Below are 26857 nucleotides of genomic sequence, written 5' to 3'. Positions count from 1 at the left end.
CCAGCTTCTGCATTTGCTTCCCAAACCTTAGTCCACGATGGAGCACCTGTATTCTGAGAGGACAGTGAAAAACCATGAAAGAGAGACGATTTTACGGGTTCTCTATGCCTACTAATTGTGACTTCTCCTTTAAGGAACTTGATGAGAAATAAGGGAAGAGAAAGGTTACTTTCCCCTCTATTTGAGGTCGAATTGAATAATTTTTTTGCTGCATGTATATCTGTGTATTTTCATCTGGATGACTCAGTAACTTGTTCTATGAATGTATTGAAAGAGCTAGGAAGAAAATTTGCTGGAGACAAAATGAATGTTTACCCATGATATTTTTATTACCTCATTTTATTTTTCTAAATTGGCACCTAATAATAGGTTTTATGTATAATTAAACATATATAAGTGCTTCAATTCTGAAGGGCAGATTAGAAAAAAGTAGCCATATATAGGTAAACTAGAATTTTAAAGTCAGCATTTCCTCTTTATTTATTCTACTGTCCATATGTGATAGATAATTGGTATCTCTGAAGTTGATGTTGACCAAAAAAAAAAAAAAGATTTGACCATCTTGATTTTGTGTTATTCCTCTAGATAGATATGGGCAATAGGAAACTGTATGCAAAATAATAGAGATAAAATAGCAGTATTACCAGATAATCTTGTGTATGATGATAAAATAGTAGAGTATGTCAAATTATCATGTCAAAAGACTAAACAAGATAAGATAGGCTTCTTAAATTCATAAAACATATTGTTAAGTACTATTATGCTACAGTTTATTGAGTAATAACTATGTGTCAGGCATTGTGCTAAACACGTAAATAGTATTAATAATAGATCACAATATCCTTTATTCCTTTATGAAAAGAATTCATTTTATCAATTTTTAAAAAATTTATTAGTTTATTTATTTATTTTTTATTATTTTTTTTTTAGCTGTGTTGGGTCTTCGTTTCTGTGCGAGGGCTCTCTCCCGCTGCGGCAAGTGGGGGCCACTCTTCATCGCGGTGCGCGGGCCTCTCACTATCGCGGCCTCTCTTGTTGCGGAGCACAGGCTCCAGACGCACAGGCCCAGCGATTGTAGCTCACGTGCCCAGCCGCTCTGCGGCACGTGGGATCCTCCCAGACCAGGGCTCGAACCCGTGTCCCCTGCATTGGCAGGCAGACTCTCAACCACTGCGCCACCAGGGAAGCCCCATTTTATCAAATTTAAGAGATGAATTTTAGCAGGGATCCAGGTTCTCAAGTCTTTAGAGACCAGAAACGTGATTTAATTTCATAAAGAGGCTAAGCACAGACGGAAGAGAGTGGTGGTGTTGAAAGTTTCTGCACCCAGGTTCAAGCTCCCAGCTGTCAGGGTTTATTTGTTTTGTTTTGTTTTGGGTTTTTTTTTTTTTTTTTATGGCTGTGTTGGGTCTTCGTTTCTGTGCCAGGGCTTTCTCTAGTTGCGGCAAGTGGGGGCCACTCTTCATCGCGGTGCGCGGGCCTCTCACTATCGCGGCCTCTCTTGTTGCGGAGCACAGGCTCCAGACGCGCAGGCTCAGTAGTTGTGGCTCACGGGCCCAGTTGCTCTGCGGCATGTGGGATCTTCCCAGACCAGGGCTCGAGCCCGTGTTCCCTCCATTGGCAGGCAGATTCTCAACCACTGTGCCACCAGGGAAGCCCCCAGCTGTCAGTTTTTAATTTGTACCTTAGAGTTTTGAATAGAAGAAACAAAGGAAATAGAAAATATCCATAATTTGCCATCATCCAATAGATCTTTGGAATTTCTAAATTTTCCATTTCTACTACACTTTCAGAACTTCTTCCCCATCTTGAAAAGTGTCAGACCAAAATCATCGTTGCACCTGTAAAATTTACCTCCTAAATGAATTGTTTTAAACAGCAATAAGCTGGATTTTTTTTTTCCCCCACAGAAGGGGAAAAGAAAAAATTCCCTAACTCTTAGTCACTAGAAAATCAAATGAATCAGTGAATTGTTTAGGAAGACTAAACTGCCAATCTGAGTTTTCTACAATGTTCTATGAGGAAAGAATCCATTTCTTTGGTAACTAAGATCCATAGCATGAAAGGCCATTTATTTAAAATACGTAATTGTATAAAACATTTCAAATACAATCTGTGGTGGGAAAGTGAATAAGCCTTCTTATTCACTTTCCCATCACAGATTGTATTTGAAATGTTTTATACAATTATATATTTTAAATAAATGGCTCTGTTCTATTTACGAATATGAAGCCTTGCCATAGATTTCAAAGCTGTTCTTCCATTGAGGTTCTAAACCTAGATGGTAAACACACAATTGGAGACTATTATCTTAAGATTCCATTAACTTTCAGGCCTAGTCTCACAAGTAAAATATTCTTTTCCCCACAGCTTTTATTCATTCTTGCTTATACCTCTAGGGATTTCTAGTCTAAAGCACTGGTAAGAAAGGAATAAAATACGTATTCTGAAACACTGGCCAAAAAAAAAAGAAAGCTCATTATTTATATAAGAAACAATAGAGTTTAGTCTCATGTGAAATGAGTCATTTGGCTATATGGAGACGATTCTCTCAAGTTTTCTTCGGGTAACTGACTACTTCTCTAAGATTAGCATCCATTTTCAGTGAGGCTTTGTATTTATGGTAGCTGGTGAGCCTATACATTAGACTAGAGTTTTATTATAATAAAACAATGAGGTATATCAGAATTTTGTTTTTCCTCTCACATTCTCAAATACCTACCAAAGTAAACTGGAAAGACTAAAAGTTTTATAATATAAACTAAGGAGATAGGAGTTGAAACCTTAGCTCTGATACATCTCAGACTTTCAGTTCTATGAGAATAATAATAACAACCCAGCAGATTTATTTTAATCTGAAATGAGCTGCGTATAGGAAGTGCCCATTACGAAGCCGGACTCATAGCATTGCTCAAGAGTGACAGAGATCACTGGTAGCGGCACTGCCAGCTGTAAAATTACAAGTTTATTTGCCATCCTTGTTGAATGGTAGAACAGTCAGATCCGTGTTATACTGTAGGGCGATATTCACGGTGTTCCAAGGGTGGTAAAGTTGAATGTGGTTTTTCCCACAGTACACAGGTGCGATTTAAGAAGCGTCCTGTGTAACCTTCTCTCCTAATCTTCCCACTCTGCTCCACACACATCCAGCTCTGTTTTAGCTCTCTGCATAGAGTTCAGTCCCAAAATATTGAAGAATGATGATGAGAATTTTAAAATAATAAAGCAAGACGAGCTGGGAGAAAGAATAGAACTGAGGTGATTTGTTCTGGAGAAAAAGAATCTAAAAAATAAATTTCATGATCTGCTTCATTGTATATTGTATTTTAAGAAACAGGCTTGCATCATAAACTGATGTTGGATTAGTCATGGTAAACCGCCTTTTCATGTAAAGCTGTTTCAACTCCTCCTTTTTCCACTCCTCCACCTTAAATTTACAGTTTTACTCAGGAGGAAAAGAAAAAGCAATTTTGAATGCAGAACAGAGACTGGAAAGGAAACTTAGAAATATGAGTGGAGGGGTAGAGAGGAGGAGGAATGCACTAGAGTTTTAATTATGTGTCATTCTCATAGGAAAGTAAGAAGAATCAGATTAATACTATATTTTGCATTATTATCAAAATTGAAACAAGAAGAAAAAAGTTTATCTCCTTTGTATCTGTCCTCCCATTAAGGAAAGAATACAATTTTCTGGACACAGTTTCCCCCTCTCCTTTTTTTTTGTTTCTTCTTTCTTCTCATTTTAAAATAGCAAACCTGGCTTACCAGAGATAATCCTTATTAGCTTTAAGAACAATGAGTTTTGCAGTTACAAAGAAAATGATTTATAGGAACAAAGCTTAAAGCACACTCCTTTAAATGGGTTCTTTCATCTGGTTGCACCATTTGCATAAAGTGGAATGTTCTTTCCTTTTCCTGTGTAGACAAAAAGGTTGAATTAAGGAAGCGCTGAGAAGCTTCTGGTGCTTGCCATTGCACGGGGCAGGGAAGGGGAAGCGAGCCTCTTCTCTCCCTATGCAAGCTTTCCAATCTCTCATCCTGGTGGTCTCCCTGTAGCAAACTTGGATGAGCTTTGTCAGATGACAGTGGTAGTCCGGGAATTTGTTCCAGGCATATCTGAGCCTGTCGGCTGATGCAGGAAGTAAGAGCTGCATCTGGAGCAGCTATCTCATCTTCTCCTAAATTTAAAGGAGTTGGTGCTGAAGCTCTAAACTTAAAAGCAGAAACAAAAGAAAATTCTAAACATAAATGCTATCTTTTATTCATTACCCCTTTCACATTCCATAATCAATTTTCTGAGTGAAATTTTTAAAAAATTACAAGAATAAACTGAAGGAGATCAAAAATATAACTCTGCATCTCTGAACTATCCATTAGTGCTTAGAAGTAAAAACAATCTCAAAGATGAATAAAATATATCAATAGGTCAGAACTCTAATTCATATGTACTGCTCCCTGCGCACTGAAAGTTTTGAAATGTAAATGTTTAGATGTTGGGTATTATGGAACCTGATATAGAGCCGTTATAATAGGGTTCTTAACATGTCTGTTCTGTTACTTATAGTATTTACTTTAAAGGCAGTAAATACTAAGTATGGAATAATACTGTTTATCAGGTGTTTACTACATGATCTCACTCAGTACTTACAGTGCCTGTGAGAAACAGATACTACAGCCCCACTTTTCATATGAAATTAAGTAAAGCTGACAGAAGTGGCACAAAACGTGCCCCATTTACATAGCTGTTGCGGCAGTCCTGCAGAGAGCGCTCAACATCCATCCCTCACCCTGTCTCGCCACTAGGCAGACTGTCCTAAGTTCTTTAATCTTAAGAACTTCATTTCTAAAGAGCTTGCTTCTTCAGAATCTTAGGATCACAGAATTTTAAAGGGAAATGAAATCTTAGAGCTCCTTCGACCCCACCTCTCTATTCTGCCTATATAATAAAACAGGGAAAATAAGTGGCTTCTCCAGAACCACAAAACTAGAATCCAGAACTATAGTCTAAGTTTACCCATTCTCTATTCTGATTCCCATTTCATTTTTAACATTGATCCAAAAACAAAAACCCAGAGTGCTCTTTTTTGATCTTTGAGGTGCACATGAAGATAAAATTTTATGTATTTTATGCTACCTTGGCATTAATTTTTAATGCAGAAAACAATTTGGAAGGAGATGGGACATGAGTATTAAATAATTTTTTTTCTTAGGCTCGATAGTCCCAAATATATTAATATAAAAATAAAACAGCAAATCCTTGAAAATTATTTTTATAACTATCTGGGCTTCTTTGTAGTCAATGAATAGTTCTAAGTTTTAAATGTCATCATGTTCTGTTGCTTGGCTCTATTCTCTCTGTTGTTTTGAGAAAGTCATGCATCCTTTCTGAGTCTCAGTTTATTTACCTGTGAAATGGAAATAATTGCCAATATTTTACAAAGTTATTAGAAGTAAATTTTTAAAATTATACGTGAAAAGACGTAGCATGTTCACTGTGTCTGAATCTTTTCCACATAGCATAAGACCAGAGTTACTGAATAATACAATATATTTATCACATCCATATGTTCTTGGTGAGAAAAGCACTGAAATATGAGTTAGGGGTTCTAAATACAAGAATCAGCTTTGCCACTAATTACATATGTTACCTCAGTTGCTGCATCTCTCAGTCCAAGAGAGAATGGATTCTGATTTTTGTTCACTCACATAGGCACTCAAAAGAGATTTGTTAAATGACCAAATCTAATAATGCAGGGGATTGCAGTAAATCTTTGATTAAAGTCACGGACACTAGGCAGACCCAGGGTGGGAATACTGGCTCCATTAGGCATTAGCTATGTGACCTTGGGTGGAGTTACTTTTTCTCTCTGATTTTCACTTTCCTCAACAGTAAAATGACACTATAATAGCATTTATTAACTTTTTAAGGTTGTTTGAGAATTCAGTGAGATAACAACTCAAAAGTACTTTGAATATTTTCTGCCCCATGGTAAATTCTTAAAAAAAGTGGGCTTAAATGTTCATTGTTATTACTACAGCTTTGGTATTCTAATATTCATGATTTCCTCTACTATGGTTTCTAAAAACTTGTGCTCACATGTCAGCACATTGACTGAATAATATCTATCTTGTGCTTCCCCTATGGGGATGCCCTTCTGGATACTTCAGACATTGAGAGGATTCTCACCCTTAATTCTCTTTTCCTGGACTGTAAAAATTCTGCACTGCTGAGACATAAATCTGGTGACTAGATCTACAAAATGTAGAGTGAAAGCATCACTGTCCCCTGGGTACAGAAGCCATGGAACTATACTGTTCTCATGCTCCCAAACACAACAGAGCCATGGCTTTCACCAAAAGTTTTACTTATGTTTGTTTATACAATTTATAAATGTTCATAAATGCAATAAATATAAGATATAAATGTCCCACTGTTTTGGTTCCTTTACATGTTAAAATGGAAGTAGTTTTATTATTTGTGCAATTGTTATTATTTGCCTATTTTTTTTATGAAGGTTTTATTTATTTATTTATTTATTTATTTAGCTGTGTTGGGTTTTCATTGCTATGCACAGGCTTTCTCTAGTTGTGGCGAGTGGGGACTGCTCTTCATTGTGGTACACAGGCTTCTCACTGCGGTGGCTTCTCTTGTTGTGGAGCACAGGCTCTAGGCACGCAGGCTTCAGTAGTTGTGGCACATGGGCTCAGTAGTTGTGACTCGTGGGCTCTAGAGCGCAGAGTCAGTAGGTGTGGCAAACAGGCTTAGTTGCTCCACAGCATATGGGATTTTCCCAGACCAGGGCTCGAACCCATGTCCCCTGCATTGGCAGGCGGATTCTTAACCACTGAGCCACCAGGGAAGTCCTTGCCTATGTTTTTGAATAGCCCTTTGGAGCAACTTCCAAAAAGTTCTGATAGACTTTATATATTTAAAATAAACATGCATACACAAACATGCTCATACATACATACACAAACATGCTAATACATACAAACACAAACAGAAAAGAGACCATGATATGCCTAGTAAGAGCAGTTTGGAAACCAAAAAGTATTCCTGGCAAGGTTTCTGACTTTGAGATCATATTCTCCTAATCTTTTCCTTTTTATCTGCCTTAAAATTTCAAGTTGAAAAGTCTTAATACTCTTATAAACATTTCAGAAAACACTTGAGCTGTCCAGGTTACTACTCTTATAATTGGTCAGCCCAGGAAAACCTTTGCTTGTCTAATAGAAACATTGTTTGGATTCTATTGATTTAATTACTATTATATGAAATGAAAAATACAATATTTCCAGTTATCTTGATAATGTAAACCTAAATATAACTTGTCTTGTATTCGGATATTTCTGGTGAAGGTACAAATTATTCAAAAACTAAGTGAATGAACCTATTTATTTTCTATGTGGAAATCAAAATTTCCTAGTTCTAAGGGTAAATAAAAACATGTCTTCACAGAAAATATCTATATAAACATCCTATTAACTGTTCTTTTAGCTTATAGATTTTTTCTTCTTCAATCCAGCTTCCACATTTCTGCCAAACATACAATTCTAAAATATAGTTCTGATGATATTTCTTTTGGTGACTCGCAACATAAAATTCAAAAATGTTTATAGCATGGTCCCAGCTTTCTATCCAACCTTCCCAAAGAGTCCTCCTCCCCTCATTAATATACTTCGTGTTTTAGATGCCAGGAGACCATTAACTGTTCTAATACATCAAGTATTTTCATGCTGCCCCCACTATATGGAATGACTTCTTTTCCATACACGGAAAACCTCCGTTTTTTAAGGTTCAGTCAAATGTTATCCACATTGTGATTACAAAATTTCCAATATCTTGGAAATTTATTCATATATTATAGGCACATACTGCTATACAATTATGCATATTATTAACCATGCACGTGTTGTTAATTTTTATTTCTTGAACTGACATAATATTTGAAAAATCAGTTAATAATGTAATTATATGTGCCATTATTTATGCCTCTGTGAAAAACAAGTCTTCATTTAACTTTTAGAACTACACAAAGGTATGTTTCTAAGTCTTGAAGACGTTTCTAAATATGCTTTATATAGCTCTTGTGACTGAAAGAGAACCTTTTAACATCATATTGATTCAAATGGAAAAAATGCATTGTTGATTATGCTTACAGTATTAAGATATTTATTTACCATCCACCAGTTTTGCAAAGGTGTTTATTGAAATTTTGCTGCTAAATCATCAGTTTCTTGACAACATGAAATGTTCTTGAAAATTCATTAGGAGGTTTGCAATATTATATGTTTAACAAAACCCAATGAAATCATTCATTTAGAAGTTTTTCAAAGGTTCTGCTCCCAAATGTCTTAAGTATAAAAGAACGAACTTTTATAGTGATACACTTAAAAAATCTTTAGAGAATATCAGAAAAACATTTCCAAATATTCGTTTTAAAGTTATCTTTTCCTGCCATGAATTCCTTTCAAAAAAACAGTTGTTTTCTTATTCATTGATAAAATAATGTCCTTATCTTGAAAGTGGCGGTTACGTTCATTTAGTTAATTGTCTTCTAGGTAGCCTATGCTGACAGGCCATTTTTCCTTCTAATGTGTCTGAGGAAGAATTCGGACAAAAAGAATAAGTGTTAGCTGTGCCATTTTCTTGTTGTTTGCTTGTGTTTGCACTTAATAATCTATGGTGTTCTTGCAGGATATTTTATAAGCCCTTTGCTGATCATATTACTCTTGGTTTAATTAAAAATAGATAACATGTCCGGTAAACCAGACACATGCAAACTGAAATACACTGGAACCTAAGAAAAGAACTCCAGGATTGCTTATGTTCTAGATATGCCTTGTACAGATACATATAGATCATTAAATCATTGCATATATCCATTATTATTAAAGTTTATTTCCTTCCTTATTTTTAAAAATAAAACTATTAAATCATTAGAGGAAACCAATAGTTCTTTAATCTGTGATTTCATAGAACTCTTTATGCACCTTTGTTACACCTCTTATTACTTAGTATTTTAGTCGTTTACACAGTGACAGAAAATAAAATTTTCTGGGGCAGGGGGTTAATTTTTGAATCTTAATGCAGAGCACAGAACTTGTATATGGATAATGATAAACACATTTTTTTTTGTTAAATTGGTGAATAAATTAATGGCTGTGTCCCACTCAAACATAAACACTAAACTATACTTATTAATACAGTTGTATCTGATTTTTGCAGGTACTGGTCCAATATGGCTGAATGAAGTATTTTGTTTTGGGAGAGAATCATCTATTGAAGAGTGTAAAATTAGACAATGGGGTGTGAGAGTCTGTTCACATGCTGAAGATGCCGGGGTCACTTGCAGTACATAATGCATCATATTTTCATTCACATTTATGAAATTGCTGCAAAATGATTTTTATTACTTTGCTTCATTAAAATCAGCTTAATGAATATTTAAGAGATCAAGAATTTTGTCCACAGAAAAGGAATATTTAAAAATCAGTGGATAAACATATAAAATACCTTCAGAATTACTATATGTCTATATCTGAACCATTCTAACTTCTCTAGGTTTTCAAATGGAATTTTCTAATATAATGACTTATGTATTGAATTGAATATATTGAAGTTTAAAACGTCTAGATTACAAATGCCAGTGATAATGGAAACACATCCCAATCACTGGCTACAATTTATATCTTCACAAGATTATAATTTTTGTCTTCTTTGTAATCTATTTAGTTCATTTTAATGTAATTACTTTTTGAATAATAAGAGAGTTGGAAAGTTTTCTTTTGTGCCAAGTTGGCAAAATCTCCAATCCATACACATTTCTAAAGGAAGAATCTTATCCAGCTCTCAAGATCTCTGTGCAATACCTTAGCTGTTAGATAGCAATGTTCATGATATGTTTTGGCCATGATGAAAAACTCATCATGTTTTACATGCTCATATACTGAGATGGTCATTAATAACATGGCTAATAGCATGGTCATTAACAATAACACGTTTATTTGACATGGTCATGTATTGACAGTTTTTTTTTTTTTTTAACTGCACTATAAAGTTAGTTGAAAGCAGGACATACGAGAAAAGGCACAGGCCCACCATTGCTATATGTGTCCAGCTAATTAGTGGATCAAAAATGTCATTTTCAGCAAGGAGCTCAGTTTGCTATGCATTTTAAATTAATATGACTAATTACTTTGTTACAATTCTAGGACACTGTGTTTAAAAGGTAAATATATCTACTTATTCCATTTTAACTAACAGCATGCAATGTCTTGAGTGCAGAAGGAAGCTTCAACAACCCTCCTCTGTAGTCTTTCATGAAGTGAGTCAATATTTACAACCAGAGAGAGAGAGGCATCTTCAACCCTAAAGGGTTGATGACCCTGAGCATGCCAAAATAGTGCCAAGTTCACCCTGGAACCTGGTGATTGTGCCCTGCTGTCTAGGTGTACAGGCAGAAAGACCAGTGATTGCTATTGAAATTCAACTAAATCTAATCTCAGCCCTGAAAAACATAATTTTCAAGTTTCCTAAGCCCAACTCAGAGAAACTCATGATTAGAAAATAGTACTAGTACAGAATGGCTCTACTGTTCTTTCTTTAATGGTGATAAGCAAAAGCATGGGCTTAAGCATTTTTTCATACCCTGAAGTCTCACCTCACAGATAGTAACCAAATAATAGACTCCCTGCCCTCTCACTTGCAAAGGCAAAATTGTTACCTTGGAATGGGGACTATTGGAAATGGTCTGCTGAAAATGCATTTATTGTGGTACATTCTTCTACTTGTTGAACGTAGGTGATTTTCTCCAGTGGTGTATTTTTGTGATCAAGTGTTGAAGGAGTGCCTCAGCACAGAGCCAATCTGCAAATGCTGGGAGAGGTGGGTTTTGTTGTTATTGTTGTTGTTTTTGTTTGGGTATGTTTGGTTTTTTTGTAGGGTTCTGTTTGTTTGTTGTTTTAGCTCCTAACATTCAAAAACACTAGCTGAACACAAGCTAAAGAACAGAGACTTCAGTGACTACCCACAACAAGGAACATAGTCTTTGCAAAATTGTTCAGGGAAGTAACTTTACAAATAGACTCTACAGCCTTCAGCAAACAAATAAACAAACGGAAAAATCCCCAGCAAATCATTGGGAAGGGAGAGAATCTGCTTTTCAGAGTTACTGCATTATAATATTCTTATGTCCAGTGTCCAACAACAGCAGTTAAAAAAAAATCACAAGGCATATAAAGAAACAGGGAAGTATGACCCATTGAAAGGAACAATATAACTTGACAGAAAAAGTCACTGAGGAAGTTTAGGTGTTGGGCTTACTTGACAAAGTCTTTAAAATAACCACTAAAGTATGCTAAAAAAAAAAAAACAAAAAACAAAGGAAACTGAAAACAGTGTACTAACAAAATCAGAATATCAGTAAAGAGAATTTTTTTTACAAAGCCAAACGGAAATTCTGGATCTGAAAATTACAATTACTAAAATGAAAACTTCACTTGATGGATTTAACAGTACATTTAAACAAAAAGAAGAAGAATTAGCTAATTTGAAGATTGGACAATTGAAATTATTGAGTCTGAGGATGAAGAAAACATGAAGAAAAGTAAAGTAAGGTACCTGTAGGTTGCCCAAAAAATGCATTATAGGATTCCCTGAAATAGCAGAGAATGAGAGAGAGAGAAAGGAGAAGAAGGAGAAGGAGAAGGAGGAGAAAAGGAAGGGAGGGAGGGAGGAAAGAAGGAAGAAAAGAAAGGCGGGAGGGAGGGAGGAAGGAGAATATCTGAAGAAATAATGTGCAAAACTTCTCAAATTTGATGGAATATCCAAATATACATATCCAAGAAATTCAACAATATCCAAGTAGGATAGATTCAAAGTACCCACAGAAAGATACATCATAATAGACTGTCGAAAGATAAAGAGAGAATCCTGAAAGCAGCAAGAGAGTAGCAACTTGTCATGTACAAGGGACCCTCAATAAGATTAACAGCCAATTTCTCATTAGAAACCATGAGGCCAGAAGACAAGGTTTAAAGTGCTGAAAGGAAAAAAACCATTAGCCAAGAATTCTATATCTGGCAAAACTGTCTTCAGAAATGAAGGAGAAAGTAAGACATTCCCACATAAACAAAAACTAAGGTAGTTTCTTACTACTGGACCTGCCCTATAAGAAAAACTAAAGAGGTGTCCTTCAGGTTGAAATGAAAGAACACTAGAAATTAACTCAAAGTCATAAGAAATAAAGCAGCAGGAGTAGGAAAGTAACTTTTTTTTTTTTTTTTTCCTAACCAGGAGATGTTCTACTAATCACTGATAATTGTGCTAGGAACTTTGAATTTCTTATACTTAACAAGCATTATTTATATAACCAGACTTTTTTAAATTGAAAACTAATAATTTTAGAAATTATCTTGCACATTATTTTCCCTTTTTTCAGATAGAACAATTGCAGCACAGTAAGACAGATTAATTGCCAGAGATTACCCAGCTTTTAGAGAGAAGTCACACCAGGTTTCCCTATTCTCAAGTCATTGTTTTTTCAACTAAGCAGGAATGCTCTGACTCTCCCATAGACTTGTAGGGGAGATACTGGGCAAATCACCTTCTACAAAGATTTTGTTTCTTAAGTGCAATTCTACAGATCAGAAATTACAATGCTTGTATAAAAGGGGAAGAAAAATCAATAATCTCTATCTCTTTCACAAGAATGCTATAGTAAAGAAAAAAAAGACTTTAAAACAAAATACAAAACAGTGTCAAATCAGTGATATACGACAACAGTAATTGGTGTGGTAGTATTACCCAACTTTCTCCTCCTCCAACCTACTAAAAAACAAACACAAAACAAAAACAAACAGACAAAAAACCCTATACTATCTAGGCCAAATCCTCCCTGCCTTCTCCACTATGCTGCTGGATTTATATTTCATCGATGTAGCTATGGAAGAACTGCACTTTCCAGGATTCTTTCTCTCCTATGTTGTTCTGGTTTATCATGGCCCACCAAGGACATTTTTGCATGGGATTGAGAAACTGAGAGTTTAGCAGCAGCCATGGTCCTTTTTATGCTCAGAAAGTCGCTGAGGGGCAGCAGGGCACGGACACAGCATACACAGATGGTGCTGTGCTGCTGGCTGACTGGGTTTGCAGGACAGTAGAGCCTGTAGCTCCTGAACTTCTCCGTGGAGCCTCCTGCAATTTCTCTCCCACCTGAGCCAGGTGCATGTTGAGCTCTGTGATGAATTTACTACCTTCTCCTGCATGCCACCTGGGTCATCAAAGTTGGAGGAGTGAGAAGCTAATGCAGGTTCCAGCTCATCTATAGGGGTTCCATTTTGTCCTCACTCTCTTTCCCAGTTCACACCCATCCTCCCTCCTAAACAGCCACCACCTGACTTCAGACCCAGGACCAGGTACAAACACAACACACTTGCCTTGAAAACTTAATCATCAGCCACAATCCACAATTGCATGAGATTGAATCTCTTGAAGGGAACAAAGGAACAGTTGCTCTGGATTTTGAGACTGGTCTTAGGCAGAAGAGGGGACCCGAGAATAGAGGACATTTAATCATTGCAATGGGACCTCACTGGCAGTCCAGTAGTTAAGACTTCACCTTCCAATGCATGGGGTGTGGGTTCGATCCCTGGTCAGGGAGCTAAGACCCCACATGCCTCATGGCCAAAAAACCAAAACATAAAACAGAAGCAATATTGTAACAAATTCAATATAGACTTCTAAAAAATGGTCACATCAAAAAAGAAATTTAGATTCTCTTCTGGTTTATAAAGCATACAAGTAAAACATGGAATTATTTTGAACTACTTTGGCTGTTGAACAAGCTTTCTGAAAGCAACACTATGTTGAAACTGAAACACATGGGCCCAGGTTTTAAAAGTGTTACATAAAGTATGAAACTATTGTGCTGTAGGTTTTTCTACAAAAATGTCAATCACCCAAAGAATTTTTAAAAAGGAAATTACTATATTATTTTTAATAACTCTAGAATTGACTGTAACCCTAAAGCTCTTTGGGGTTCCCTGAATGAAAAACTTCAGGATTACATGCCTAGAGTAATTTTAGGTTAGGGGGAAAAGAAAAAAAAAAGATTGAAATACATTTGTTAATCATCCATTAAGAACCTCCCTAGGGCCAAGTCAGTTCAATCAAACCTACAGGAAGACATTTGAATTGTTTCAAAAACTGTCTTTGATGTTTCATGCTTACATCATTTCCCTAAAAAGACTGATAAAATTAATGACATAAATTGCTCATTTATTTTCTTTTATTAAATGGCATAAAATTGTCCTACTGTAAAGATTCAATGGCAGAATAAAGTGAAAACACAGCTGTTATTCTGAATAAGGGCCTATTCAAGAAGGCAAGGCTTGCTGACTTAGAGAACTAATATGTCATATCCAGGTCAGCTGCCAGAGTGATTATGGGGTAAAAGGGATAACCTGTGAGTTCAGTATAAAAGGAAGGAAGGACGGGAGGAAGGGCGGTTGGAGTGAAGGGCGGTAGGAGTGAAGGGAGGGAAGGAAAGAAGGAAGAAAAAGAAAAGGAGGAAAGAAGAAAAGAGATCCAAGGAATAGCAAGTCTGCTAATCACCACTTCATTATACACCAAAACTTCTGAATTAGAAGGTAAGTTGGTTTGTGATTTTTTTTTTTTTTAAACATCTTTATTGAAGTATAATTGCTTCACAGTGGTGTGTTAGTTTCTGCTTTATAACAAAGTGAATCAGCTACGGTTTGTGATATTTTTAACCTTCTTATGCTGAAGAAATGAGGTAACAATTTAATTGGAGAAAAAAGGCTCTTGGGACTATGGTAATATTAGACAATTATTTTTATCTTAATATTCAGATTCTAAAGTTGACTTTCTACCTACAGACAGAGCTTCACTCCACATTGCAGGTAGTAAGGGAACCAAGAAATTCAGGGGAGCAAATTTAGCATATAAAAACTTCCCACCGGTGGCCGTGGACTCCAATTACAATTGGAAGAAATCACCACCCATAAACTTAGGTTCACAGTGTGACAACAGAACAAACGTTTCCTATGCTAGAACACCATTTGTTGTATGTTTCATTTTTAAATAGAAACACAATATATTGTCTTTTAATCCTTAACGCTGAGAAAACATATGACATTAAGATGAAGTACAAACGCATAATGTTCTCTGTGTATTATGCGCTTCTCATAGGGGTGAAAAACTTAAGCAATTCGTTGTAATTTACCAAGTGTTTTCTCCACCAACAAGGCATTTCATTTTCGTCGTTTCACGAAAAGGCTAGTGTTTATTAGGAATCCCTGTGATACGGTCAGTGTACTGGGCTAGAAGGGAAAACCAGTCTTTCTCTCCTGGCTCTGCCTCTTGCTGGCTGTACGTTCTTTAGGGAAGTCATTTAACCTCTAAATTCTCAAACCTTAATACATAAATGGGAGTAATTGCATGCGATTTACCTAAAACTCAGGGCGTGCTTGTGAGGAGTAGATGTGAACATGAATTACTGACAGAACAGAAGTGATTCAAATACCCCTAATAATTACTAGCCCTCCCATGTTTGATGGTGTGAATACTAGTAAAGAAATGGAATGATTTTGAAGTTTCTTTTGTTTTCTAGACTGTGCCCTTTTCATTGGGACATGACACTGAGACCCACACACACATAGGATCATTGGGGTTCAAAATGTGACAGTGTTCTGTAAATTCGCATAGAAAGTTTACTGTGTATCTAGAACTTTGAGTTGACTCAGATCTTTTGGGAGGAGAAATGTTGTAGGAATAAGTTTAGTTTAACCTGGTAAAGGAATTACCTGGTAAACTGAAAAACATAGTAAGGGGGACATTTCCAAGGCTGCCTGGGGGTACGCACCTTGCCCCCTATAGAAGCAGCTTCAGGCCTGCACAGGAGTCCAGAGAAAGAAGACAGGAGAGAGACAAAGAAATTTGCAGACTGATCCTGAGCCACAGCAGAAATCTCAGATGAAGAAGCCAAAACACTCCCCAGGTGAATCTCCTTCCCTGTGCCTTCCGAAATGTCAACCCCTTTACTGAGTAGTTTTCTCTCGATATCATTTCTCTCTTATCTCTGCTGTTCCTTTCCTTTCCTCTCTCACCCTTGAAAAGGCCTGGGGTTTTATTGAAAAGCCACTAGACAGACACTGGCCTGTCCTAGAGAAAGCCTGCCAAGGTCTGCATCCAAACCACTTACTAAATTAAGTGAGTCAGCCAGCATCTGATACAGCACACAACCATCCGAGTCAGGTTGGGGAAAGTTACAGAGACTTGGGAAAACAAGAAAGAAAGAAGGCAGAAACTTGGGCCCTTCTTGGGAAGTGGTTATGGTCTAAAGAAGAAAAATGTGTTTTGGTGTAGAAGAGGTTCTTACAAGCAGGGCCACGAAGGGGTATAACTTTAACAACCTGAGAAGAACTCTAAGAGCTGAAGGAAATTCCTAGAAGGAAAAGAACTCCAACTCAGGAGTTTTTAATTGGATTTAAGAAGCATCTGGGACCCATTGTAAAGCTGTGGAAAGGAAAGTCGTATCTAATGATGATTGTGGCTAGAGAGAAGCTGGTTATCTGCAGGCTTGATGGGCTGGTGATGCAAAATACCAAGCATCTGTTTAGCTCAGTAATGGGCTCGTTCAAACTGAAAGTGATCCTGCTCTCCGCTACTCCACGGTCCCTGAGGGCAGCTCCCCAAATCTGGATTGAGCTGCACGAACCCCCTAACGAGTGGTGTGAAATTAAACAGGGTGATGACATGACACTTCTTATGCGTAACATTTATTCATCTTTAAGATAAGATATGTACACCTGCAACTCCTACTTTACAGCGCCACTGTCACAATAATATTAGACTCATACGAAAATATGGGTATGCTGTGTAAATGTTTTAATAACATTTAAATTAGCTTTATTATTATTGCTGTCTAGGAGGAGGAGGTGAGAGAGAGGCAGAGAAAATGTGCTTCCATTTTATTCCCAAGGAGTGAGTCTGGCTTGGTATAATTCCAAGTATAGAATTATACGTGTGTGTAGGATGAATTTTTAACATATGATAATATTATAAGTTTCTTAGTAGTTCTGATTAATCATTTTGGCATAATTGCCTTGCTTTATTGTATAATTCATGTTATGCCATTGCCAGGTGCCAGCATCGTTAGTAATAGCGATTCTGCTTTCATTTCCATATTTTTCTTAAATGGTTTAAGCAAGGCCCACCTTTGGCCTATATAAGGCACAGTGCTATGTGGAAAGTTTTGGGGACAGACCATGGTGGCTGGGCTCCTACCTCACTTACCAGTTCCTCCTGTTCTCAGATGGTCAGATGTGAGTTTGGTGCTGGTTCCCGTATACAAGTTTAAGCTACACAAACGTCAATCCTTGACTGTCAATTTTCTCATATGTGTATATGGTGAAAATAAAAGTACTTACAGACTTGTTGTTAAAATCAATCAAATAATGTGAGGAGCAGCTGAGGGTAATTTTTAAAGATTGATATTATTTAAGAAGTCATTTAGAAAGAAGGATTTCTCAATGTCAGAAGACAGTGCTGAAGAGGACTTTATTAACAGTAATGAGGACAAGGGGCAGGGCTCTGTAGATCCACTATAATTCCTGGGTGTTGCAATTCTAGCTCCCCACCCCTAGAGTCTCAGATAGACTTTTAGGATATGAAAGTGCACAGGAGGATGCTAATTTTAGAAATTCATTATCTTGAAGGATTGTAAACGTGTTTTTATAGTGATCAGAAGTTCTTTTAGATCCGAATATATGTATTTTTTTCGTATATGTGTATTTTTTTTTTTTAATTAATTTATTTATTTATTTTTGGCTGTTGGGTCTTCGTTTCTGTGCGAGGGCTTTCTCCAGTTGCGGCGAGTGGGGGCCACTCTTCATCGCGGTGCGCGGGCCTCTCACTATCGCGGCCTCTCCCCTTGCGGAGCACAGGCTCCAGACGCGCAGGCTCAGTAGTTGTGGCTCACGGGCTTACTTGCTCCGCGGCATGTGGGATCTTCCCAGACCAGGGCTCGAACCCGTGTCCCCTGCATTGGCAGGCAGACTCTTAACCACTGCGCCACCAGGGAAGCCCTATATGTGTATTTTTAAATGCCAAATGCATACTGAATTACAAACTGGAAAGATAAGATGAGTAGAGAATTTCTTTTTGCTTCTGTTGTCTGGAACTGAGAACTCCTGTAAAATTAAATCCAAACATTAAACAAATTGATTTCCCTCCCAACCAGCAAAGGGAGACGTAGGTCCCTCTCAGATTTACTGAAGGGAACTAATTAGAACTGATGCTTCATCTGGTCAACCTGGGATTCCCATGCCTGCTTCTAAGTTAAATTTAGGGTTCAGCTTAGTGTTTCAAGAGTACATTTCTTTTTCTGCATTGCCTCATTATGGACACCATTCGAATTCCTCTGTGTCCAAAATAAAACATACAAAAAGCCTGAGGATTCAAAGAATCAGATAAAATTCCCAATAATGTTAACAATACAGGACCAAATAGTAAGCATCCCTGTTGTTGAAGCCCTACCATCAGGAATGTCTCATTGAACAATCTTACTTCCCCTTTGCTTCTCAGATACCTACCTGTTTCCTCAATTCTTTCTCATTCTTCTTAGGCTCTAACCCAGCATCCAATGCCTATTAATTGCTTGTGCATCACAGATCTTCATCTTACTTTTTCTCATTATATATGTCCTCGACTAAGGAGTCTTACTTTCCTCCCCTAAATCTACCGACAAACATTGACCTAATAGTTTTCCTTCTCTCTAAGAGGACCTGTTACAAGCTACTGAAACAATTTTCTTCCTTACCTTATAGGTTAGTTTCAAAGAGAAAACACCACCATGCATTTTCTAAGAACTCAAACTGGGCAAGCATTTATCTAGCTACTATGGGGCCAAAAAATGAATAAAATATAATTGGTAAATAAGAGGTGGACAGGCAGAATTACCACGGTTATAGATGTACTGAGTTTATTACTCATAATCTCTAGAAGGCTGTAGCAAATAAACAGGCTCTGTTATTCAATACTTAATGACTCAGTCTGGCCGGTTCTTGCAATAAGACTGAACACACTGGAAACCCAGTTCCCACCAGCAGGTGTGATCTCTGATGACAAGCATAGTCATAATCCTGGTATCCATCCTGTTTCCTGAGAATGCTGAGCGTCCTTGTACCTCCAACAAGAGGCTTTCTTATTGCTTCTACTACATAAGCTGGTCAAATGACTGGATGTCTTTCTCAGTGCCTGATTATCACAGGCGCCCCCCACTGGCCTGGAGGACTACAGGGTCTCTGCTCTGCTTGCTGGGGTCTTATGGTCCCATTTAGTCCATGTCAGCACACTCTCCCTTTCCGTCAGCTGGGTTTTCTTGTCCTGTCAACCCTAATGTACCCCTGTGTATATTAAGAGAGTCCATGAAAATCACAACCCCAGCCATCCTGATTTCTGGTTCTGTGACTTATTATTTGGACCCAACCAAAATATCAACCCTCTACATACGCTAGTCAGCATTTGAAAGGGATGGAGCTCCCCACCCAACTCCCTGTCTTTCCTATACACCAAACTCATTGATCCCGTAGTATCTCTCCAGCTATCATTTGAAAATAGTTCAACTCTTTAATCACTTTATTCTACTGGCGACTTCATTCATAATATCACAGTCCAATGCTTCTCAACAATGCTCCATTTAGAAGCTAATGGCAGTAACTACTAGTTCAAGCACAGAACCGTTAATAGACCATAAGAAGGTATTTGTTCATGTAAACTATCACTCGTTGCTTTCCCATCATATCCTTTATCTAAGCACTGTGTTGATGGCTCTGCAGTAATAATTTTATTTTTGAACTTTGAAATAAGCCTTTAAATGACTTAAGCATCTCCTTAGCTGAGGCATAACCTTCCCTGAGTGTCGGTGCCAGTGCATATTCAACATTTTCTGACTTCTCATAGCATATTTTCATAAATTAAAGCTAATGGAAAGCAATTTACAACTTAGAAAATATAATAAATTAGTTTAAAACATTTTCTTTAGCTGAGTACTCTCTCAGATAATAATAAAAATGGCATCTGAGAATCAGTAGCTTTTATCAATGGAAATAGATAGAAGGGATTAGAAATAACAAAATTTTGTAATAGAAAAAACATGATTTCTCAACATTTATAATTTCTGAGGATTTATCAATAAAGTAGAGTAGGAGGAGATGGTGAGGGATAACACCCCCATTTTCCCTGGACACAGTGAGACCTAGGGGGGACCCGACTGAGAGAGTTGTCAAGGTTTAATTACACACTTTGCACTGAGGCATCTAAAAAGATACAATAAGATGACCCAGCCTGGAGACTGAACACAGAGATGGGGAACTGAAGTGCATAGCACGGTAGGTGAAAATGCACCATGGAAAGGGCACAGAATCCGAAGTCCAGGAATCCTGGGTTCAAATCCTAACTCTGCATTTTACAAGTTTACGTGTAACCTTAGGCAAAGTACTCAACCTTCCTTAGACTTGCTGTCTTATCTCTCATAGTCATGTAATAAGAATTATCATAAAGAACGATGGTCATCTTCTAGCTCACTGGAAGCCTCACTTAATGTTGTCACTAGTCTGTCTCAGTCCTTGGAAAAGCAGACCAGTGATCGCCGTATTTGCTGGTAAATAATAGGATTGAGGCTTCCGGACCAAAAGGGAAACGAAAGGATAGGGTCTATTGAAACTCAAACTGATGTTAACAGTGGAATGAAAACAGAGACTCTCCACCTAGGAGCCTGCAAAGTTGGGGCAGCATCCAAGTGGGATGAGCTTAATCACCCCAAGGAGGGCACGCAATTTGGGGTCCTAGCGTTCAGCCTCGGGACATGATGAGCTGCTGAACTCTGCAGCAAGGAGCTCTGTAGGCACAGTGCCCAGAGCAGCCAAGGATGTGGCATTGCTGCCGTGTCCCAGCCTCACCTAACAGAGGAGCAGCTGAATTCCAAGAGAACTTTCTACTCTTCTGCCTGTAGGTTGTTTCAGAACATCCTGCCTCAAGGTTAGATTGGTTTTCAAACTAAAGGCTGTTTTGTCAGAAGAGGAGATGACTCATTCTGGACTTCCCTCCTGGATTTATGGATAAACTCGTCCACTATTTCTCTACCAAACCCTTAGCAAGTGGTCTTCATTACTTAGGGGTCCATTGATAGGAGGTGCCTCCTGGGCTGTTACCCGGCAATGGTTTCTTGTCTAGGCAGCTGGGTATTGTTGAAGTACCACCTCCCAAATCTCAGAGATGGAAGCCATAGGACCTGTCTCACTATAACAACATCCCCAAACAGAAGCTGAGAGGTTGAGAAGCCAAGACTGGGTCTAGAACTCTGTTTGTTCAGTTTCAGGTTTACAGAACCAGGTTCATGTGCCGTCCCTGAGCTCCGCCGCTCTGCGATTCCTTGTTCCTTAGTCTCTTCCCGCAGGAAGGGGTCAAGAATTCTGCTCTTTTCCCTTTATTATCCCTGCAACCTCAGTCTTAGCTATGAGGGGGTGGTAGAAGATGGCCAATGTGGTTCCACAGACCTACAGGTTGCTGAACACGGTGTACTCTTGCTGCTGCTTTTCTACATCTTTTGGGTAGGGACTAGCATGAATTAGGCAAGTCCTCAAAGATATATGCTAGTGCCTATGTTCGATCTCTCTACCCCCAACAGCAATCAGGAAGTATGATTTTTAAATCTTAAATGTTTATTAAAAAAATCTCATAAAAGTCTGGAAATAACTTTGAAAATCAATGTGTTTGGGTGCTGCAAGAGGCAGGCACCTAGATGTAATTAGCAATGAAATAGATTGATTAGAGGGAACATCTGGAGGATAAAGAGGAAAGAGAGTAAACCTTCGACTGTGATGTAGGTTTTGATACTTGGGGAAGAAACGAGGGAAGGAAGGAGGCTTGGGTAGGAGAGGACCACAAAGCAGTCCTAAGAAAGTTTCTGCCAAGCCAATGGGGAGTCCCTGAGTCAAAGTTACCTGTCAGAGAGGAGACTTGAATTAAGCAGGACTGGGCCTGAATTTAGTACCCTGTGTGCTCCATCACTGGCTGGGAGCAACCTTGAACAAGTGCAACGTCACCTGCCTGAACTTGGTGATAGATCCAGAGAGATGTCAACCAGGGCCTTCATCCATCCACTATGCTTTCTACAGTAAGAGATCAGAGAAGTGCATTTCCATAGTCACAACAACATTAAGAAAGCTACAAACAAGGAGCAAGAGATTCTATCTTCATGAATAGAAAGTTTGGATATCATTTTTTAAATCCCCATTCTTCCCCAAATGACCTAGAGTCAACACAGTTCCAATTAAAATGGCAATGGGATTTTAAAATTTGTTTCTTGTTTGTTTTTGTTGGTTTGTTTCTTCAGTAGAGCTTGACAGGTGACTCCACAATTCTGTGGAAGAGAAAAAGTGGGGGGAAAGACACCTTTGAAGAAAAAAGAACTGGATAGGAAAATTTGCTTCTCCAAGTCTCAAATATCATCACACTACACTAAGAAAGGATGGCATTGGTTCTGGAATAGACAAATAGCGCAGTGGAATAGAATTTAGAGCCTGGAGTAGACAACCCATATTTGGAAGTTTGATATGTGATTGAAAGTTGAAAAAGATGTTCTCTATTATGCTGTGAAAACGAGTCATCCACGTATAGTAAAAAATGAAATTCGTTTCTGACTAACACCAAGTACAAAAATTAATGCCTGGTTAATTAAAGATCTAAATGTTTAAAGCCAACCTGTAAAACGAGGAGAAAAAAATAACACAGGAAGACATCTTGATGACTTCCTAGCAGGGAAATATATCTTGAATGGGACAAAAATTATAAGCTATAATGAAAAGATTGATGAACCTTACTATATTAAAAAAAATCTTTATAGGAAACTAAATATATAAAATGGAGAAAGAAAAGACAAGCCAAAAACTGAGATAAAATATTTGCAATGCATATAATCATTTTAAAAAAATGGTTTACATGAAATTCCAGAGCATCTAAAGTCAATATAGAAAAATATAGATTCAGTAGAAAAGTGGATAAAAGATAGGAACAGCAACTGACAGAAAACAAACCAAGTAGTGACTACAAAAAGCAAAGTGAACCATGGCATCATTTAAATTTGGGGAAATTTTTAAAAATCTAACAGTTGTAAGTACTGGCAAGAGTGTGGACAAAGAATTCTCATAAGGTTCTGGTGGGAATTTAACTTACAACAGTGTATTTGTAGAGCAAAGTTTCATTGTCTAGTAAATTCTAAAATGCACATTCCTTATAACCATCTATTACACTGTAGGTTTTTTAATATTAAAAAGGGGTATTATAGCATCGTTCATAGTAGCATTGAAAACAGTTGATAGAGAAAATGGATTTTTAAAAATTGTGGAAAGAATTTAAACACAATTCCATCATGTTGTGTTAAACAATCCTTTTCTGCCCCATAGTTAAATAAAACTGAGCCACGTTAACAATGGTCCTATGTTAAACAATATTGAGAAAAAGCAAAGTAAGTTAGCTTGTTCCAAGAAATACTTGCTCCTGGAAATAAGCCTATGCACCATCTAAAATAGCCTACTTTACAAACTAATAATTCTCCTATCATCTCAAGACTATCAGACTGAGCAAGATCTTCAAAACCCTTATTCCAAAGACATAATACCATAAATCCTGTTCAATCTCAAACTGTTTCCTTCCTTGTAAGGCCCACCTTAAAATCACCTAGCGCAGTACTTCAAACTGCATAAATATTCTCCCTGGTTTGTCCCTTCTGAAATACTTTTAAAATTGTCAGTGTTGTTTCTGCTTTACTACAGTAAGTCTAATAAACTTTACTTGATTAGCAAGTTTTTCTGGTGGTCTTTTGGGCAGTCAGCAGTAGTAGATTTAAACAATGAACGTACTATAAAAAAGAAGTGATCTATAGCTATACAAAGCAATATGAATAAATCTGACAAACAACATTTAACTTAAAAAACAGTAACAATAAAACAAAAACTGCTGTAGATACAGTTTAGCTCCATTTATATAAAATTTAAATAAATGCAAATCAACAGTATAAATTATTTAAGGATACATACAAATGTGATCCAAGTTGAGAAAATGAAGATAGACAATATTGACCATATTGAGGGTTTGGGGAATGGGGAGAGAGAGAGAGAGAGAGAGGCTTGCAGTCAGGAAATGCGTGGGAAGTTTGAACTGTATTTGTTATGTTTTAACTTTCTTGAGTTAAGGTGGTGGCCTCATAGGTGTTCATCATAGTGTCATTTAAACTTTTTTTGCAATTTTCATTATTTCACAATTTTAAAGGAAAAAGTATTGTAGGGCACAATATTTGATGGTGATTGTTTTCAGAAAGAGGGGATGATAGTATCAAATGCTGCAGAGCATTTTAAAATGAAAAGCAAAAAGTGTCTTTTGGATTTAAGAACCTAGCAAGTTCTTGTTGACTTGGGGGCAGGGGAGAGGGGTGGTGGAAATGGAGGTTGAGAAGAGGTTGGAATTTGTGAAGGTGGAGACAGGGATTATGGACAACATTTATGAAAGAGATATTTACTCCAGCTGAGCTGTTGTAAGATGGTCTGGGCACAGTTCAAAAGCAAACCTACCATGAAAAGGTTTACCATGTGTGCTTTTCTCTGCATATACCCCTGTCACACTTTAAACCAACAGACATTGTCATTAGTTCCTCTACTGAGAAGCAGCAAAAGCACAGCAAGTGTTTATAGTCATGCATTTTTAGAGAACTTAATTGCTTTGAGTGTAGGCCACTTTTGAAATGAGAAAGAGCCAGAAAAGGTCAACAGGATGGGGGCACTGGAGTAAAGTTACCTGAGTTTCCAGTTGTTGGCACAGCTGTCAGGGGAGAGCTGGAGACAGATCCAGGAATCGGGAAGAGACAAGAGAAAAACAGGAGAAATAAAATAGCATGAGAAGAGAGGATTAGGGAAAGCCTTCCTCAATTTGCAATTACTGACCCATGAGAACACAGTTAATACTTCCTTTGCCTCCTATAAGTATATTCACAATTAAAAACGCATTATCTGTGCCTAACACATTGTAAAACTACGTGCTCACTTCTTGAAGCAGCCAAGCTCAAGTATTTAACGAAATGCTTACGAAGATGTTAATCCTGTGGCAATAATGTCCAGAAAATTTGTAAACCAAGTGAAGTCAGAAACAAATGATCACAAATGAAGGTTAGACCAGAACATCATACTCAAATGTGAAGAATACTCAGTGATGTGTAACGCAAAGGAGTGGTTAGAATCTGGACTCATATAGCACCTTAATGAAAGAACAATAAATTTGTAAAGAAGTGACCAGGCAAAGGGAAAGGACTTCAAGTTTCTAAGGGTAGAACGTATTTTAATACATTGGATTTTTCTAAAACTTTCCTTGTTTTGTTATTGTACTTGAATATTTCTATTTCCTCAAAAATTTTCTCAAAATAAACTATACTTGTAATCAGTACTTTGATTTTTACTGAATACAACCTATTAACATTTTTAACGTTCCTTTCTTAAGGCAAATAGCTTTCTTCTGATATATAACAGTCTATTCTTTTCCCAATGAGGTGTATATCATATTATTGATTATATTAAAGTACGATAGCTTCAGTCTTCCCAATATCACCAGAAAGAAGTACAGGGTTTTGCAGTAAAACTAACATGGGATTTAGTCCTAGCTTCAGTACTTTCTGTGTGTGATGTTATACAAGCCACTTTAGTTCTGAATTTCAATTTTAATTTTTGTAGAAGTGATCTAAATAGAACTACAGTACTTCATAAGGTTGTTGTGAAAGTTAAAAAACACTAATACAAGCAAAACACTTAACAGTGTCTGGCTCATTCTAAGTGTTTCTGGTAGCTCTTGTCAGTGACGAGTCTTAAATCTGATCCTTTTTCTCCATTTTAGGAAGCATTGACTTTTATCACACAGGCGTTCACCATCATTTGGGATACTTATACCTTCTGTATAGAAGGGAGAGCACAGAGCACGTAGCAAAGTGGAAACAGTTGTCCTCAGGAAAACTTCCTGTGCCTGTCTCCATTCTTCCTCTTTGATTTTGTCATCTTCTTCCTCTGTCTTAGCTGTTCATTATCTTTATGTTTTTCCCCATTAGCTGTGTCATAGGAGGATGGGGAAATTTTTTTCTTGGTAGAAGATTGCTTTCCCAAGTATCCTACAAAACTTCTATCTCCAGACCTACTTTCTTGCAAACCCTACCTCTGGTAGCATTTGTATGAACAAATCTCTCTTACCTTTTCCATTGTGGCAGAGACAAATAACATTTATCAAACCTTTTTGCCTTCCTCCTGGGAATGCAGTTGTGGGAGTTATGGCCATGCTACTGAGTTCTGACTAAAGGAATATAGGAAGAAACTATATCTACCACTCACAGGCCTTGCCCATAATATCTCCTCCTCTCTTCTCTCTCTCCCTCCCTCCCTCCCTCCATTTGCAGTCTGGAACACACCCCCAAGATAACCTTCAAAACCATATTATAAAGATAAGAACATCTGCCAACCTGGGTCCTACTCAACTGTGGGAAACTTACCAACCAGTAACATATCAGGGACTCTTATACAAGCGAGGAATGAACAGTTGTCATTTATAAGTTGTTAGTGTTGAGCCACTAATATTTGGGGGTTTATCTGTTAGAGCACCTAGTGAGCATTTCCTTAACTTATACACCCATACAACACATGATTTAACATGAGCTTTAAATTAACCACCCAGAAAAGACACCAATAAAATTTGGGACAAAACGATGGGATTTTGAGGTGAAGGATACTTTTAGATGACCTC

General features: G+C 37.4%; 1 protein-coding gene across 5 annotated transcripts in view; it reads left to right on the top strand.

Annotated features, from left to right (window-relative positions):
• Positions 1-12823, top strand: part of MSR1 (macrophage scavenger receptor 1) — a 225809-nt gene extending 212986 nt beyond the window's left edge. For all 5 annotated transcript variants that reach the window (XM_082444520.1, XM_082444524.1, XM_082444523.1 and 2 more), the window contains one exon: positions 9230-12823. In XM_082444520.1, coding sequence (XP_082300646.1) covers positions 9230-9363 — 134 coding nt within the window. In that variant the 3' untranslated portion in view covers positions 9364-12823. The remainder of the gene's footprint in view (positions 1-9229) is intronic.
• Positions 12824-26857: the final 14034 nt, after the last annotated feature.

The sequence above is a fragment of the Balaenoptera physalus genome (assembly GCF_965194825.1).
Source record: "Balaenoptera physalus genome assembly, chromosome: 21".
Taxonomy (NCBI): domain Eukaryota; kingdom Metazoa; phylum Chordata; class Mammalia; order Artiodactyla; family Balaenopteridae; genus Balaenoptera; species Balaenoptera physalus.
Note: the sequence above shows the minus strand (reverse complement) of the source record. Positions and strands in the feature narration are given on the sequence as shown.